The sequence below is a fragment of the Ammospiza caudacuta genome, chromosome 9 (assembly GCF_027887145.1).
Source record: "Ammospiza caudacuta isolate bAmmCau1 chromosome 9, bAmmCau1.pri, whole genome shotgun sequence".
Classification (NCBI taxonomy): Eukaryota; Metazoa; Chordata; class Aves; order Passeriformes; family Passerellidae; genus Ammospiza; species Ammospiza caudacuta.
This window is the reverse complement of record NC_080601.1, coordinates 18,292,592-18,311,721: the sequence shown is the minus strand read 5'-3', so window position 1 is coordinate 18,311,721 and position 19,130 is coordinate 18,292,592. Positions and strand designations below refer to the sequence as shown.

Genomic DNA, 19,130 nt, shown 5'->3' with positions numbered 1-19,130 from the left:
GTTCTCACCCCTGAACAGATGAGGCACTCTGGTCACCTTGGTTAAGTCATTGTGTGATGGGAAACTGATAAATGTTCTCAGCCTTTCTTTTTGAATGGGTGCATCAAAATGGAAGCCTATTAAAGGCTGAGCCAGGAACGTCCATATCAAATATCAACTTCTTGCCCATTCTCATCTTTCATCTATTTGCCAGGTATCAGCTCTTCAGTGTCAGAAGTCTGACTCTTCCTGTCAAGCAGAGGAGCTGTTAAATCTGTCATCTAGAACTTATTTCAGCCAGGTTGCTGCTAGTTCTGGCTTCCAGACTTTTCCTGAATTTTCAAGAGGCTGCACATTGCAGCTGTTTTAGAGGAGGGAAGCATTAATAAAGCTTCCTTCTTTTATGCAGGTTTTGTTTTGTTCACCTGTACGAATCCTTGCCAGAAGGAGCAGAAACTGACTTTGACTAGACTGATAGTCAGTACATGTGGGTCACAGAGATGTTGTGAGCTGTGAGCATTTTGGGTGGATTTGGTTCCTGGTGACCACAAGCTTACAGTTAGAACAAATGGACTTCTTATAAATGTGTATGATAGCTGTGTGTTCATGGGCAAGGAATGGTTAAGCTCTTCAGTGCAAAATGGGGTGTAGTAATACATAACTGAGTGAAAAACCTTGCAAGTTGCTAACAGACATTCGTGTACTTGATTAGAGGCGGTTTTTAATTGAGCTGTGTGATGCACTGAATATTTATCTAAAGAGTTATCACTAGTAAAAGATTGCTGCATCAAGCACCCAGATGGAAGTTACTGAAGTTTAACTTGTTTTGGTGTGCCTGTTTGTGATTAAAATCATAGGGGTTTTTGTAACTTTGGTCAAGATAAATCACAAAAGGTGCTTCACATTTCAGCCTCTGAGTGTGTGTACAGGTGTCTGTTCGTCCTTCAGCTAAGTCTTCAAAAGCTTTTGGTTTTACACTTTATAAGAAGTTTTCCTCCAAGTATTGCTTTTTCAAATCACTGCATAACCCTTACAGGTTTTTAGGTGAGCTAACAAATTAAACTGACTAGTGTTTGGACTACAGTAATAATCACTTTCACGAGCATAGCTGTCTTTGCAGCTTTTGCAGCACAATAGTTGTGCTGAATAACAGAAACAAATGAATGAGGTTTCTCTGGAACTATGCAGTAGTAGCAAAAAGGTCATTATTTATTTAGCTTGCTCTGATACAATGACAAAAAATGGTTTGTGAAGGCCTAGTAATTGCCAAACCATTGGCTTAACTGTAGCAAGTGAAGTGGTCTTTGAGTCTTTGCCACACCTATAAAATGCTCCCTTTTCCTCAAGAAAGTCAAAGCATGGTGAAGAGGAACCTCAGTAAATTTTAGGTAGGTTTCACTTCAGTTTTTCTCTGAGTAAAAAAAAAACATAATAGCATGACATTTCTTATTTTCTCTTTAATGTAACTAAATACTGTTGTAGCCAATTAGAAGATTTCATTTAAAATGTAAACGATAATTTACACCATGAACTTAGTGTCCACTAGAAATAGCTGTTAGACAAGTAAAGTGAGACTTAGAAAAGACAAATTGTCCAGTGTGCTACAGAAGGTGGGTAATTGCTATAGAACTCTGTGTAGCATGTATCTTGCTGGTCAAGATACATTTGCTGTTGCAGAGCTTATGCCAAAAGATTTAATGCTCTGAATTTCTGTTGCTTGAGTCATATATTAGTGAGCATGTGAAGATATTTTCAATATATTAAAGACATAGTGAAGAATATTACTTTATCAATAAAGGAATTCTAGATGAGTGGTTTTTTCCTTATTCTGTTTTCCTGCAGGGAACCATTACTGCCATGAACATAGAGAGAAAAACAATCTGTTCTCTGGAACCACTGATCCTCTAGGACAGAGCTGATAAGGGAAGTAGTGCCACTCTTTCTGTGCAAGAGGGAAAATCAGTGTTGAATGGTCTGGTTTTCAGAAGTCAGTACAAGTATAACAACTGGAAGATCCTAAAATTCAAGGCCTGGTAGCCATCCTACATTTTCAGTTGTGACACTTTTAAATGTCTCATTTAGGTAGCAATACCTGTCAAATCAGCAGTGTTTTCAAAAAGTAAAATGGGTTATAAAAGGCAACAAGAGATTTTGTAGTTAATTAGGCAAAGGGAAATTGAGGCACTTCTATTGGATATCTGCCTTGTAGCTGATACAGTCAGTTACTACATCAGTAACTGTAGAGAAAGAAACTGCACTACTGTTCTACATTTGAAAGTTACTCAATAATAGAAAACACGTTTTGTCTTTGCTTTTTTTAGCTTCTTGAATCTCTGTGCCAGCACATGGGTAAATGGAATACTAACTTGTGATCTGTGAACAGTAATAAGTTAGTTTATCCTTCTGATGAAGGAAAAAACAGACTGGGTGGACTTGGTTATTATTTATGTGTAGCTATAACTTGGGTTGGTTTAGAGATGCTGCAGTACCATATTTATCTGTATCAGAATCACAGTTTCTTATAGGCAGCCCTGCTGTATCTGGAGCCGTATCTGCCTTCCCTTTGATATGATCTGCACGCTTCCTATGATGACACTTCTTACTATTACTCTTGCCAACAGGGCCAAAAAGCTTAAGATTAGTAAACTTTCTGGCTGCTTCTACTTGACTTAACACTTGAAGTGCTGGGAGGACAGGATACATCTGAGTTTCTGGGGCATGATGGAGTTCCTCATCTACCAAATCCTCTGCAACATGCAGATATTAGCACATTGTCAAAGCTGGTGTAAATCTACCAACAGAATCATGGTGTTTGGTTTCTTGTTTTTTCAGACAACCATCTGAATAATGAGAAAACATGATTTTGGAGCTAAGTTATCTTTTAGTACAGTCCTAGTATGTGTATACACAGGCAGCAGGATTTGTGTTAAGAGATACTCTGAAATTCTTTATCACAGATGTGAGTACATGGAAACGAACTGGAAGAGCTTTTGGAGTCTGCAGTACTGTTTGGTATGTGGTGTTGTCTTTAGATTTTCTTGTAAAGGTAGGTGTTAGCAGCTCATCTCATTTCTAGACTACAGTTGCTGTATCTTATTTTTTCTGGTGAGTTTTGTAAATGCCCAAGGGTTAGAGATTACTTAACATTATTTGACTGAAGTAGAGTTATAATGTCCTAAAGTAATTTTAATTTGAAGTATTGGTTTGGAAAAAGAAACTCTTCTTTTCATGAAAAACTAATTTCCAAATTAGAATAGTTCTGTTAAAAATATCACATAATCAATATGTGTTTACTTCTGTGAACTTAATCCTGTAATTCGCCAAACCATCCGGGCCTCAGCTCTGTACAGGTAACAGAGTTAGTAGGTACTAGCAACATGAAGTTTTTTGGTATCCAGAGGATGTTGCTCTCTGTTTTCCATATGCTTCTTGTTTCATAGTTCTGTATTTTAAGTGGACAGCAGGATTTTCTTAGCCTTAAGCCAGTTAAATTTCTTAACCATCAGTGCAGACAGGTAGGTCAGTTTGCTGCTGCTGGGGACCAGATGGCTGGTGTGTTCTAATTTGCTTGCTTTGACTTTGGAATTGTACCCTGCCATGGGTGGAATGCAGTCTGCAGGGCAATCATGAGAAAAGCAGGAGTCAGGACACAGCTTCCATGCTGGCTGAAAGGACAGGGGATAGGCTCTGATTCACCAGTCTCTAGCATTGGGCCTGGCTTCAAGCCAGACTTGGGACTGCCTCACTGCTGGGATATGTGCACTGTTCATTTGGTGTAAACTAAAGGCAGGAGGAGAATTTAGCTGCACATTTCTTTGGACTGCTTTCCATCTCTAATTATATAGGCCTGTTCACCTACAGAGAAGTAGAAAACTCTAAAGCTTCTTAAAGCAGTGGTAAATTCACTGATTGCAATTGACATATCAATCCTGTTTATAATTCAAAGCAAGATGAGTGGAATGATGAAGAGATTGGAAATTTGGTTTTTTTAAAGGCTTCTGAGAACCTTTGAAGGAAAAACAAAAGTTTGTGTAAAAAAAAATAGTTGTAGCTGAAGACTCACTTTTTCAGTTGTATTAAATGTACTCAATTTTGAGATGTATTATAGATGTGACTGTGCAACGTAGGGATTGTTGTCACTGTAGAATTAAAGTAAATACCTAATTTTATTTTTTCAGGATAGACATCTAAAGAAATTTGTGAAGAAGTTGCAGGGAACTTGATAGGACTGAGCTGGTGAATAAAAAATTTTTGATTTGAGATTTAATGTGCCTACTATTGTCACAGTCCGTCCTGAAAGCAAGACATGGACTAATGCATAAACCAGGGAGTGGATTTTTATTGAGTTGTCCTCTGGTAAAGTTGCTTTTATAGCATACAGACTTAGATCCCTTTGTGTGGTACTTGGGTTTGTCAAGCAGAACTCATACTGCAGCTGATTTCTTGGGGGAGCCATGGGGGTAACAGCCAGGGCTGTTGTGTGTTCACTGGGTGATGGTGAAGGAATATTTTAAGGCTCCTTTCTAAAATGACAGATGTTTTAAATTAAGCTTCTGGAACATTGCAAGAACTAATTCTTCTAAGGTCATCTTCCCTTTTAACAGAGGAAATCATATAAGCTGTGAGGAAAATGTCTCTTCCAGCATTTGGCAAATTGTCAAACTAGTATTGTAAACAGAGGCTTTCAGAGGAATCTCTGTTTAAAAAATAAATAAAATGACCCTTAAACAATAAACTTTGGACTCCCATCTTAATTATTTTTGTCGTTTATTTGATGTGATACGCGCAGTTTTTACTTTCAAACTGCACAAGTGGAAAGGGCTGGATATTACTGGGTGCTTGTCCGTTTAAACAAACTCTCATAGAATTACAGAAGATGAAGTTATTTCTCCTTCTCACTGAGCAGCTGTTGTTTGTTTTATCTAAAAGGCTAAGAAGGTAGGCAAGGGAGCTTGTCTTACTTTTCCTGCAGCTGAAGCAAATATGACAAAAAACTGCAAAACTGCTTATAAGGAAGAAACTTGGCCAGAAAACCTTTTCTTTCTTTTCCATGAAGAAAATTCTCCACATGAGAAAGCCTAAAGCATGCTGGTTTTATACTAATCAGTGGCAAATAAGACTTGCAGGAGACTGATGAACAAGGTTAAAAGCAGGAGCAGGAAATCTCAATCTCTTCCTCCTGCTTATAGCTACATTCCTAGACAGTTTTCTGTGGCCGTATATATGCCCTCTGACTTTTGTGTGTCCCATTTCCTTTAAATTTCTTGACTTGTCTGCCTCTTGTTCCCTGCTTTTTGAGCAGGGAGCAAGAGGGAAGGTAGCTCACTCTTTATTCATCTGATTTGTCTGTAATCTCCAAAGAGTTTGGAAATGGGGTAGAAGTTGTAACTAGGAAACTGTCCTGGTCAGCTTTGCTTGAGAGCTCCCCTTACTCTGTGCAGTGTTGAAATTATTGTTATTTTAGTGTGTTAGTCAGGGCAGTTTCTTTGGAACCATGAGTAAGTGCCACTCCAACACTGTGTAATAGCAGAAGCTTCTGTATCAGTCTGTCACTTCCCAGTAAGTTAGGATCATCTTAAGAGGTAAGAATATCCAAACCCCAAGCAAGCATCCTGTCATTTTTTCTACATGTGTACTGTTGGCTAAAAATAAAATCTTTCTCAGGTGATTGTTTTATAATAGCATGAAGCTGGACAAGCTATCTGTCTGGAATAAGCAATAGATACTACATTTTCAAGGGAGAAAAAAATCCTCATTTTCTTGGTATTGGACTGTGAAGAAGGTGGTTGTTAACCTTGTGTTACACTGTGATGTGTCCAAAACTTGCTTAGGCCATGTAAAGTTCAATCTGAAGAAACAGGATCTGGTGAAAACTAAGTAGGAAACAAAGCAACAAAAACCCCTAACCACAAAGCTAGAAGGGCAAACTCACTGAACTTTTTTGAGGATGTATATTTTCACTCATTAATATGTCTTTGTTTTGAGACTCTTCCTGTGAAGTGTTATGTGGAGTACATTTGTTTTTTATGTTCTACTTCTATACCTTGGCAACAACTGCAAAGAGCAGTAAACGGAAAGGTTAAATAACCTATGCAAACAAGGTTTTCTATTTAAACAATGTCAGGAGTACATTCTATGTTGGTGCTTAAAACAAGGTTGAAAGTCCTTTTTACTAGAAAGGCAGTGTATCTTTTTAATTGATGCAACTTTGAAGCTCCTTGAAATCTTGTGTGCCTTCTGTGGTATACAGAGCTGAGGATATGGATGGACTTGGAAGAGAAACGTCACTGGAGTTTAGGACAGCTTTTTTGAGGATAAAAATCTCCACAGAAAACCCCCAAACAACAGAAGAGGAGTTGACTCTTATCCTATATGTTACTTCTATTTGAAGATTAAAGATAGCTTAATAGCTACTTCGCTAGCTATAGCAAAAAAGTGTATATATATATGTGCATCTGTAGACATATGAAGTAGATGTTATCAGCTACTTATAGGCAGCTGTATGCTTCTTTGAGTACTGAACCTAGATCTATCCTTTTATGGAAGAGACTTGTCCTTTCTAGAGTGAGTGATTACATGCTTTTTGTATGGTCTAATATACCTGGCCAATATAAAATAACAGTTGCTGAAATGACTGTCAACTTGAAGTGCCCCCCATGCTGTTTTATTTTTTGGCATTCTTTAAAGTTATACTTTTTCCAATATACTCAAGTGTATGCAGGTTGGTACAGCTGCAGGAAAATAAATCTTGAAGGGATGGTTCTTGTAAGTACAGTATTGCTTTTCATTTTCACCTGTGAGACTCTTTTGTCTAACAATGTGTAATCCAGAGTTACTGAGAACTACTCAATTTTTTCTTATCATGTTGATGCACTTATCCATGCAAGCTTGTGGGAAATGTAAAGGATGTGTTTCCTGAGTGCAATGGAAATAATTAGAACAAAGCAGGCACACTCTCAGGTGGGCCATGAGATACATTTAGAATCATGCTCCTGAGGCATTGCCATGAAGTTCAGTAGTCAAAGCAACACTGCAGTGTTGTTTTCACCAGGACAGTGCATGACTGTTTGTAAACCTGCTGTGAACACAAGAGACAGAAACCTACCATAAAATTCAAGATATTTAACTTTTTTGCACTTTCATTACTTTTAAATATCTGTGTGACTAATTGTGATTGTAGTACTAATAGATGAAAAAAAAAAAAAGAAGCAGGCTATGCTCAATGTCTTTGAAGCAAGTAAAATACTCAGGCCAATGGACTTCTGTGAAGTTCTTCTGAAAAGGAGCAGACCAGGGAGACAGTTTTTGGCAAGCAGCAAAAGTTTGCAAGGAAACAGTGCTTCTGGAAGGCTGTAAGCATTAGAATTGGCAAGTGCTGTGCATACTGACACACTGCATCTTCTGTCCAAAGCCAGTGAATCTTTAAGCACCAGCTGATCAGGGATTTTCAGAGCTATCTTGTCTAGCTTGAGCAGGTCTGGCAGCTCTTAACACAAAGTGGTGTCTGATTTAAAGACCTTCTGCTTTGTGATGCCTTTCTGAATAGCTTATTCAGCTGGAAAATACAGCGAACAAAGGAGCTGGAAATATTTTGTCAAGTTGGTGATCTCACAGTTCAGAGAGTCAGCTCCCAATTATAAAGACTTCTATTGTGTAACACAAGAGCTAGTGTATAGAAAGCTCCAGATCTTACTCTCTTTCTTTATTGGCTCCTGCATAATTATTTTTTGCCTAAAGGATGGTGTGGATGTGGGGTGCATTCTCAGTAATTAACTACATTTTCCTAATAGACTAAGTTGCTAGCAAAAGGGGGGTAAAATTTTTTATCTTTGAATTTGATTTCTGACTTGTGAATATTAGGACAGAGGGAAACCTTCAGAGAATAAATTTTTACAACTAAGTGCAGGAGAAAACCAGTATTGTTTCTGTGGAGAGTAGGAGAAGGGAGAAGTGTCTTGGTGTGTCCTCATTTAATTTAGCAGAGATGTTGATAGGAAAGAACTTATGATTTCTGAAGCATTAAGTTAACCACAGTATATAGTGATCTCAAAAGTAAACACAGCAACAGGAACCTGGTGAAAGGAGCTGTCATTAGTACAAAGTGCTTTTTAATTATTTATTTATTTATTTCACTATTTGCTTTTATCTGGCCTTGACATTGAAATTTTGATTTTTAAGTATGTCTGTTTTCTCCTGCAGGTTGGAAAAGAGACTGTGCAGACAACAGAAGACCAGATCTTGAAAAGGGATATGCCACCAGCATTTATCAAGTAAATTAATTTTATTTTAAATCTTGTGTTGTGTGTACAGGAACAACCTCTTTGGCAGCAGGGATTTGTCTTGTTACATTCTGTGTATATAAGTCCATATATATGGTATTTCTTCCTTTAAAAATAGTTACAAAAATTAATCAGGGTAACAATGGTACTTAGCTGTGTGCTCCTGTAGGTTTGCCTGAAGTGTCAGAGACAATGTGGTGTCTCAATCTTTTTCTATTTACTTGGCTGATGGGAAAATGTGAATTTGTCAGTATAGGCAGCTGATAGCATAACTGCCTGGAGATCTAAGACATTTGAAGAGCAGTGACTTACTGCAGGCAGTGCAGTAGACAGTCCCCTTACAGCAGACATTCTTAATTGCATGTCTTGGTGTAAAGGACATCTTTCTCCTTCTGTTGCCTTAAGCCTTAAAAATGATCCATCACACCTTGTTGTGGGGTTTCCAAGCTGCTTATTGCCAGACCTCTATTGAAGTAACTTTCTTCTACTACCTATAGGAACCTCTTTGTTAGAATTGTCCAGTGTATACAGAATTTCTGAGTATTTTACTGTTATTTCCAAACACCAAACAGGCAGATAGTCAAAACAAGAAAGCATTGAGACAACTGGGAAAATAATAAAAGGGAGAAGGGAGGTGATGTCTAAGGAGAAAATTTGTGGTAGGCAGTGAATAAGGATTTAGTTTATTGCACTGTAGGGTGACAAAACAAATTACTAAAATAATGCTTAGGATGAGGTGGTATTAGCATATGAGTTCAAGAATGAAGTAGCTGAATTATTAGTGAAGTAGCCTGTCACTTGAGACCACCAGTATGTCTATCAAAGTGATGCTACAGCCTGAGAAACTTTCTGGGGAAATCTGGGGAACAGGAGATGTATAGGTCTGGTGTACTTTTGGAATAAATGATTAGAAATTCTGTATTAGAGAACAGAAGGAGCTCACCTATATATAGTGTGCTTTGGGTGAACTGACAGTGTTTCTGTGGAGGGAAATTCTGCCTTATAAATCTATTGGTATTCTTAGAAATATTGCCAACAGGGGAAAGGGTAGTCCAGGTAATACAGTATACACTGATTTCCAAACTTGGCAGGTGAAGGTGAAGGCTTTTAAGAAGGTGAAGTAGCTGCAGAGTAGTTAGAAATTTTTTTGTGTGAGAAAGGAAATTGAAAGTGGAAGAAAAGATGATATGGTTAACCCTGACAATGGCAGGAGAAAATCAGTAGGACTGTGGAGCTATTGGTTGGGATTGTGCTTTTCACCATGTTAATAAATGTTCTGGAGACCAGGCTGATTTGGGAGGCAAAAGTACTTAGTGAAAAGTGCAAGTCTTATGCAGGGCAGAGAGGTTAATGGATGACTCTGGGAAATTACAGTACCTTTATTGAAGTGACTTGATGTTAAGTATGGATTAAATTACTTCTAAATATCTGAAATTTTGCATGCTTGGGAGAGCAGCAGGTCTAATGGCAGATAGGATGATTGAACTGACCATTACCAATAATGAGCAAAGACTGGTGAGAGCCTCCTTACCTGTTCATGATGTAAAAGTAAATAAAATATTAGATTATCATCAAAGAATGAGAGATAAAAATGTCACAATATTGTTTTGTTCTGCAGCTTGAATACTGCATGTCCTGGTACTCACACAAGTTTCAAAAGGTTGTAGTAGGACTAGAAAAGCTCATAGAACAAAGGCATAGAATTAATTCTGTATAATGCAAAGCTGAGTAGACTGAAACTGGGAAAGTGACAGAGGGGATTCAGGCCCTGACAACGTCTAAGGAAGGATGAGTTGCATGGAGAAGGTGAAAACTTGTGTTTTTCCTGTGCAGAACTTGATGGGGGAATTGCTTTAAGCTAGCAGTTTGTAAGCCAACAGTAAGGAGAGATTTTTTTGTACAGCTAGTTGTGTACTGTTAAAACTCTTTATGTGGGTTTGGAGGTTAATAGCTAAGAACTTAGAGGGATCCATTGTGGGTCAAATACACAAACTGCAGGAAGTCCCAAGAACTGAAAATAGTTGAAGGATGGGAGAGTGCCTAGAGGAAGCATGATAAATGCTTATCCTGCTTTTAACCTTCCTTAGGCTTTTACTTGCAGCTACTATTGGAGACAGGATGCTGAGCTAAATGGACCTTTGATTCAATCCACTGCAGTATTTATCATGCTGTGGGCCTGGTGTGTGATCTTCTGTGGCTGTCGGGGGGTTTGAGTTGTTGAGGGGACTGTTTATTTCATTAAATGAGATCAAAGGTTTTTCATTGCTTCTTGATGCAAATGTGTAATTTTTATTGTGCTCATTTTCTAGGATGTGTGTAATTTTTACTTAATTTCCAGCTTCTTCACCTAGACAAGTAAATGACTAAGGAAAAGAGATTTTTTGAAATTGCTATACTGTATTAAGCCTTTGATCAAAATGTAGCAAATTGTGCAAGACTTGAATAATTAAATTACTGTAGAAATGTGACATAGGTACTGCTGAATAGTGCCACTTTGTGCTGGGTGCAAGAACTTTGCAGCAATTCATGACTGCATGAACTGTGATACAATGTAAAATGGGAACCAAAGGTATCTGTCAGAATAGTGACCCACTCCACAGAGTACTTACTGTCCTAGATGCAGTAACATGAGTTAGGAATGCTCAATGGTTTTTATGAATGATAACATGTTCCACTTGTGGGTTTTTGTTCATCTGGAGTTTATATCAAAATGAATTAGTACAAATTAACAGTTTGTTGTTAACATGGGGAGTGTATTGTCCTGGGTATCTTGGTTGTGGGGACAGATGGTAGTCACAGGTGAGGTACAAAGGGAGCCTTATCTTTTACTGCTGTAAAGGACAGAATTTAGATGCAAGAATTGAAACAGATGAGTCTTTTTTGGTTCTGTTTTCCTGAGAGGGAGTTTTTGTTTCTAAAGCATTAGTTCAGGAAGTGGCATTCCTTTTTAAGGGAGTGCTCTGGCAGAGTTTGTACTGGTGCATGGATGATGGGTGAGAAGCAGTACACATGTGCTAGCACTGCATTCCCTCCAGTTTGTATTTCCTCCATTCAAAAGGATTACCAGTCCTGGATGATAGAGAGGTGTGTTTATTGTTTTGAAAACTTGAGACAGGCATCGAGGGTTCATAATAAAAATATATTATGGCAATCTGTAAAGCTTTTCAGTAGGAGTGTGATTGAGCAGCAAAATAACTTGCTGGCTGCTGAAAAGCTATCATGCATCCCTTCACTTGCTACTGACATAAACCACATTGAAACTGTTCACTTAGAGCTAAAAAATGCTGAGTTCTTTATCTTAATTGTCTTAATCACCAGGGAGTATAAGTAATGCATATAATTTACATCAGATGTTTTGCAATGTGTTTCTATTACTTGTTAAGCTTTTCTTGTAAAGAAGTGAAGAACTGCAGTCTCTAGGCAAAGAACAGGGTTGCACTATTGGTTTACACTGAGAATAAAAATTTGTTTAACTTTCATGGCCATTTAACAAATCAAGCAATAATGCTATTCTATGTTAATGTTATTTTGGTAGTTGAGCTGTAGCTGCACTGCTGGTATCTGTATTAACAAATTATATGTAAAAGATCTGCTTTTTACTTTATATTTCTAGAACTGCAAGCAATCTAAACTGTAGTAGTTAAACTGGAAAACAAACTCAGGGAAAAGCAGAGGTCAATCCTGAAACCTAAAAACTAGAATGATAGTTTAGCATAAGCTACTTTTCCCCCCTCATGTTCTGTAAGGAATGCATTACTGTGATGAGGTGGATTGGCTACCCAAAGTAGTATGGCTAGAAGTATTGTGACCAGTGTCTTCCCCACAAAGAACTTGGCTGGTGTTAAGATAGCTTTATTGTAATTATGCCTCAAAAATAAATATACTTTTTTATTAAGATATGTTGTTGGGTTTTTTAAGTTGCAATATAATACAGAGATTAGAAATTTCACATAGTAATAAACTTCTATTTGAAACTTCTGAACATGATAGATTGTTGTGATAGAACAAGTGGTTCATTGCATTTTTAGGGATTTTGGTCATTTGTGTTGTTTTGGTTGGTTGGGTTTTTTTCATGGAAGTAAATGAATCCTAATCTTTTGCTCCCTAGCATGTCTGCTTTGCAGGGGATGAAGTGTCTGATTTTCAAGCACCACTATGATTTTCTTGTACACAGCTTACACTCCTGAAGCATTTTAAGTGCATTGGGAAATTCATACAGAATAGGCATTATACAATTGAAATTCACATTTACCTTTAAGTGGTTCAACCCTAAAAACTGTAAAAGAAAACTTTAAATCTTTATAAACACTATTTTCATTAATTATGGTGGCTTCTGGTGTAGTATGCATTTATGTTAATTCTTGTCTTAACAAATGAGAAAGGCAGCCTTGAGATAATTATCAGTATTAAACAGACAACCATGAAATTAAACTGTAGGAAATTAAGTATTTCTGAGCCTATAGCTCTGAGCTGCTGAATAGGTGATTTGTTTAATCCCTTTCTTGGCAGAGTTGAAAAGAATAAATGTGAGAAGCAGGCACAGAAATGTAATTTAGTGAAGTCAGTTGACTTTGATAACACAACTGAGTGCATTGCATAGTGATGAGCAGACCATTTCCACTTTCTGCCTTGAAATCTTTTGGCATTTTCTTGCTCAGTTAGGAGCCTCTGCCATGTGATACACTGAGCAGATGTCTCCCAAGAAGAGCTAGTTATGATAATGCAGCTGGTCCAATGTGATCTATTCTAGGGAGCTATAAGCTGAAAACTTGACTTTCAGGACAAAAGTGAGTTCCCCTGTAATGGGTGTCCTATTTCGCTCAAGTGGTCAGTAGAAAATGGGCTATGTGACAAGCATGCAGAAGTGGTCACAAGAGGTAGCATTGCTGTAGTAAAAGTGTTTTATGTTTGTTGGAACCTCCTGTTATTGAATGAGCACATGGCATTCACAAGCACAGAGCATTATGTAGTACACTACACTTAAATGAAGTGGGAGACAGTGGAGGAAAGTGCAGTCATGAGTAGCATAGCTAACGTGACAGGGAAGTTGGAATTTTTTATTCTCCAAAGGCATCACAAAGTAATTACAAGAGAACCAAATCAAAATGTTTTCAGTCTTCCAATTTTTGATATTTTAAAATTGTTATATTAAATTATTTGATGGAACCTAATTTTAGAGCTTATCTTCTTACTCTAAGTACCTTTTGTGTTACTGTAGTTACATACTGTAATATCTTGCAAAATCTTCTTTCTGCTCTTATGGCTGGAATTGCAAGCTGCATTTGAACATTGTACCTTACCACTGCATTTTGTGGTCATTTAAATTGCTCTTTCTATGAGTGTTAACATTCTGAAGACCTCGACTACAGCTTCAATGACCAGAGCACAGTGTCTTTCATGTTATTTTGTCCTCATGTGTAGCTGTCATTTGGTATTTATTAATAGCAATTGCCACTTGAATAATAATGCCTATACAAGGCTGATAAAAGTTAACAGTTACTTTGATTGTGAAGTCCTGAAAGAATGGTTGTTTTGTTCCCTGCCCTTGTCATGAAGAATGTAAGGTATTTTGCTGGGTTGGGAGCTCTCCTTAATGACACTGTGCTATGCACTCTGTAAAGGGTACTTCAAACCTTCCCTATGTGGGAAGGTTGTGTGACTTCTGAAAAACTGGATTGTGTGGTTGCTGGTGACTTTTTGTTAGAAAAAATACAATAAATACTCTTGCCTTTTAAACTATAAAGGTGTAGAATGATGAGTTTGCTTGTGATGCTTCAAATGGTCAAGTTAAAAATAAATTCAGCATTTTCTCAAGCCTGTGGTCACACAGACAGGAGCTAACCAGCAATTGTTGTGTGCTGGCTTCCCGCAGAGTGGAGAACGCCTGCACCAAGCTGGTGCGGGCAGCCCAGATGCTGCAGGCAGACCCCTACTCAGTCCCAGCTCGTGATTATCTCATCGATGGCTCGAGAGGAATCCTCTCTGGAACATCAGACCTGCTCCTGACATTCGATGAAGCAGAGGTAGGAATCCCACCCCGACTGACAGAAGTGCCTGCACAACAGGGTTATTAATTAAAATGTCCCCCTCACTAAAGTAGCTAAACCAAGCTATTAAATAGATTAATGATGTTTTGACTGTTTCAGTTTGATTGGAAACATATTTTGCATTCCTTTCTGTCAGAAGGAGCTTAAGACTCGTTGCTCTGTTTCTTTAGGAGCATTTTTGCATGGCATAATGTTTAGGTGCTGCCTGTGATTATTGCTCAAGAGGGCCAGATCTCTTCAACTGTCTGATACCTTCCTGATGCTTTTCTGTATTCCCTTCACTTTACCCATTATTGATCCTTATATTTTCTGTATCCCTTCATTGAAAAGCCCTAGGCCTTTCTAACATGTTTGTCTGGCTCAATAGCTCTGGCAATTTAATTGGCCTTGGGGCATGGGTGGTAATACAAATTTGGACTGTCTGGCTAGTCAGGCAGAAGATGTACTCTGATTAAATCTAACAGTTGCTACGTTTTGGCTGTTGCACTAGCCAGAAACTGACTCAGAAGTGCTGTTTGTCCATCCTCATATGTAAAAAAAAAAAAAAAAAGCCATAGTTGCAAGGAAATGTAAATGTCTTGTGTTTGAAATTTTTTTTGTTACAAATCATAGTTTTGATACTCTTTCTGGAGATGTAGAGTCTTGCTTATTTCTGAATAAGAAAGATCATGCTGTTAGAAATACTGATGTCAATTCTCATTCTGCTACAATTTGTTAACCTATGGAATTGTGTTGCTCTTCTTGCTGTTCTGAGTAATCTAACATGGTATCCTTTTCTCATTTAACCATCTCATGGCAATGTTAGCATGTTCCTCTGAAATGGTGTTCAATAGAAGTGTTATGGGGCTTTCAAGGAAGTTTATAGCTTTTAATCTCTCTTTCTAGTATTTAGGAAATGAATTGACTTTTGTGAATTTAATGTTTTGTGCGACTCACCTGACAAATCCTTGTTAATGAGAAGAATGCCATTACTCAGGAATGATTGATTTTTTACAAGTACTTAAGTTGGCCAGTGTCTGTGCTAAGTTTCAATATAAAGTAGCATTGGGACAAACTGAAATGAGTTTCAGAGGAAGCTTTGGTCTTTTCTAGGTGCTAAACACTGCATGTGATTGATACAAATTAAATGTCAATTAACTTGTTCTTCCATAATAATTGTATGTAGTGATGTCCGAAGTAATGTGGTTCAGAGGTTAGAATATTTACTGACAGAACTGTTTGGGAATCAAATGTAGACTGAAAAAAGTTAAGCTGAGGCAGAGGTCCAGAGGTAAATGAAATACAGCCTTCGCAGATTTTTCTGGAAAGTTTAAGATGTTGGATCTATCTCCCCTGCTGGAATGCTGGGTAATGCTTTATCCATATGTAAAGCTGTATGGTAAATGATACTTCCTCTGAAAGCCTGAAGTCTGCTTTCTATGTAGCTTTGCTTTGTGATTTAAGTTAAATATTTTATTGATGAAATTGCAATGAAAAACTTCAAGCATGACAGCATACATAGATGAAACTCTTTCTAACCCATTTTCTCAATGCCATCCTTCATATATCATACAAAGTGAAAACATTGGAAGTAGGATTTTGCATTTCTGAGTAGTGGAAAGCTGATTAAATATTGGCTTGCCACTATAGCACTTGACTAATGGAATTTGGGTAACTTATTCAGGATCTCAGACCTGCATAGTTGCCCATTTGTCCTATTAGCAAATGCTATAACTAAACCGTTTTAATAACAGAATTGCATTACTAATGCAAGTGTAACTTAGCTTTAGCTAAGAAATAATGTTGATGTTTCTCTCTTAGGTCCGTAAAATCATCCGTGTCTGCAAAGGAATATTGGAGTATTTGACTGTGGCAGAAGTGGTAGAGACAATGGAGGATCTGGTGACTTACACTAAGAATTTAGGGCCAGGTTTGATTTGCTTCAGTCTTTCATAAATATATTAAGTATAGTCTTTTCTATTACTTTGTTCTCCCACCAGCATCTCCCTCACCCAAGTTTTGAACACTGGGACAATGGTAAAGCAGTTACTTTGGAAGTTTCTGTTGGGAAGAATGACTCATTCTGTTTCACAGTCTCTTTTAAGAATGCAGATGATGTTGGTAAATGAGATTTGCACATGAATTATATGTACTGTACTTTTCCTGTACTGTGAAGGAAGTAAGCATGCATTAGTAAGGATAAAAAAAAAATTGAAGAAACTCTGTAAGTAAGCACTCACAGATATAAAATCCATTAAGCTGATAAAATGTCTGCACTGGCTGAGATACTTAGGCCCAGAAGGAATTTCTTGGAATAATATATGCTACATGTCATATGTTACCATCTTAATGAGGCTGCAGAAATAGCTGTCGTGAAGTATGATACAAAAGCCCAGCTGTTATGGAAATTCTCTGTTTGCTCTTCTCTACTTGTTACTTCACTGTGTTAACTCACACTTTGAGTGGTGGAAGTGATGGGTAAGTGAGGAGCTGCTGTCTCTATCTCTCCATTGCTCTAGAGGAAACCTACCATTAATCTGTGTCATCTGCTGGTTCAAATGCTTTAGCTTCAGCATGAAGTAGCTAAAGTATTTAACAAATGCATTCTGTGAAATGGAGACATGGTGGTGGTAGTGTAGGAAGATGTTGGAATTAAAATTACACTGAACTAAAGAATGCTTATATAAAACCAGCAGGAATCTAGTTAGTGCTTTTTATTTATAAATACTTGTATAGTGTGGCTAGGTGATAAATGAAATGACTAAGAGATGTCATGGCACAGGGCATGTTTATAGATTATCCTGTTTTTATTTAACATGTATACTTGACCTTGTTTCTAGATGTGGAAAAACTTTGAAGTTCCATATGGAGGTATAGTGTTCTCTAAACTTTTATTTCCCATCAGAAATTACTTTCAATTAAATAGTTTTTGCCTTGTTTTGAAGAGGAAATGATAAAACAAAAGGGCAATCTTCTCTTTCCCTGAAACTTTTTCTTCAACTTGGTATATACACATTTAGTTTCTCTGTGGTTATTGTTTTACTTATCTTTAAAATGGAAGTTTTCCCTAAATTCAGTTTGCTCTGTTGGGCTCAGTTACAAGTATTTGGCTTTTTTCACTGAACCTCACATACATAATTTGCTGTTACATATGTATGCCAGAGGTCTTGGGTAAGTGTCTTAGTGAGGTATAGGCCTGTCATCTTAATTGCAAATAATCTTCTCTAAACTCATGGTATTGTGAATAATTAGTGAGCCTTGTGCTTCTGGAGTGCTGTAGAAGCTCTGTCTTTGTCTGAACTGGCTGCTGCTCAACATTTGCAGCCCATGCCCACAAAATGTAAAGCCCAGAGTCCTTGTAGTTATATTAATGGGCATTTGAACTGAACCATCCATGTGAGTACTGTATAAATAACAGGAGTATCAGCAGGTACACTTAAAGTCAAGGAAGTGCTTACAGGGTTTATGCTGGAACTAGAGAGGGGAACATGATTACCTATTAAGGCTTTTGTCATTTAAAAGGAAATGTGGTTCTGCACAGCTTGCCTTTCTGTGCTCTCAGTATGAGGATCCTACTACTTTCAGTGATGTCATGAAACAGTATTAAGATGCTAACCAGCAGAAAGGTAATTCAGCCAAAGAATATACAGCTTCCTTCCAGTTTGATACCCTGGAGGAGAAAGAGTAGGAGCACAAGAGCACCAATTTAAATAATCTTAAGTTTTTGTGAAGCTGTGTCTGAAGTTTCCACATGCACTGTGTGATAAACCTCACAAGTCTTAGCTATTGCTCTAGAATAAATGGAATTCTTTACAGGCTTCTAGGGTACTGAAGTATTTCTAGCAAATATGAAGTGTAGATAAATAAGTTCTTGACCTCTGGTAGAACCTCCAAGCAAGCAAACAAAATCCTGACATTTCCTTTTTCTGTCCTTCACTTAAGCCATGGATCAAAGATGACACCCTCCTCCTGCCCTTTTAATCAGCTTCCAGTGTTCATTAGGTGACTTCATGTCCAAAACCTGTAATTTCAAGTATTTTCCTATTTTATTGATAGGATTTTAAATCAAGAATTTTGAGTAGTCTTTCTGTTTTGGCAGAAAGTGGCTAGTTTTTGAATAGGTGACTTCTCTGAAGTATCTGGAATGTGTTTGAAGTAACAGCTGCTAATATAAAAATTTTCAACTTCAAATCTCAAGTGTTTTAATGTTCAATTACTTCAATCTTTAGGAATGACAAAGATGGCCAAAATGATTGACGAGCGACAACAGGAATTAACTCATCAGGAACATCGGGTTATGCTGGTAAACTCCATGAATACAGTCAAGGAGCTATTGCCAGTACTTATTTCAGGTATTTTTTCTTTGCTCTTCAGTACCATTCTGAATTATTGTTTTGAACTGGAGTTCCCATGTTTTATGTTAATTAAAAATAGTCTTGACATCTGTAATCAATTGCAAGTAACTGTGCTTCTTGTAATAAAACTACAGTCTCTTTGAGATAAAATGATCCAAGCAAAGGAAATGTTCCATATAAATACAGTAGAAGGCCAACTTGACCACTGATTGGTCTTGCATTTACCTTTTTCTAATCTCTGATATTTCCACAGCTATGAAGATTTTTGTAACCACAAAAAATTCTAAAAGCCAGGGAATAGAAGAGGCCTTGAAAAATCGCAATTTCACAGTAGAAAAAATGAGTGCTGAGATAAACGAAATAATTCGTGTATTGCAACTCACTTCCTGGGATGAAGATGCCTGGGCAAGCAAGGTATTTTCATGTGAACATTTGTATGTAGAAGTCTAATTTTTGTCTACTGTGTTTTACCCTTTTAAACTTGTGCTTCT

At 37.4% G+C, this 19,130-nt stretch overlaps 1 protein-coding gene across 1 annotated transcript in view; it reads left to right on the top strand.

The window, feature by feature from the left end:
- The window catches only part of VCL (vinculin), a 53,277-nt gene that overhangs the window by 7,790 nt on the left and 26,357 nt on the right, over nt 1-19,130 (top strand). The window contains exons 2-6 of the mRNA XM_058810796.1: nt 8,179-8,249; nt 14,131-14,281; nt 16,106-16,214; nt 18,514-18,636; nt 18,893-19,053. Coding sequence (XP_058666779.1) covers nt 8,179-8,249; nt 14,131-14,281; nt 16,106-16,214; nt 18,514-18,636; nt 18,893-19,053 — 615 coding nt within the window. The remainder of the gene's footprint in view (nt 1-8,178; nt 8,250-14,130; nt 14,282-16,105; nt 16,215-18,513; nt 18,637-18,892; nt 19,054-19,130) is intronic.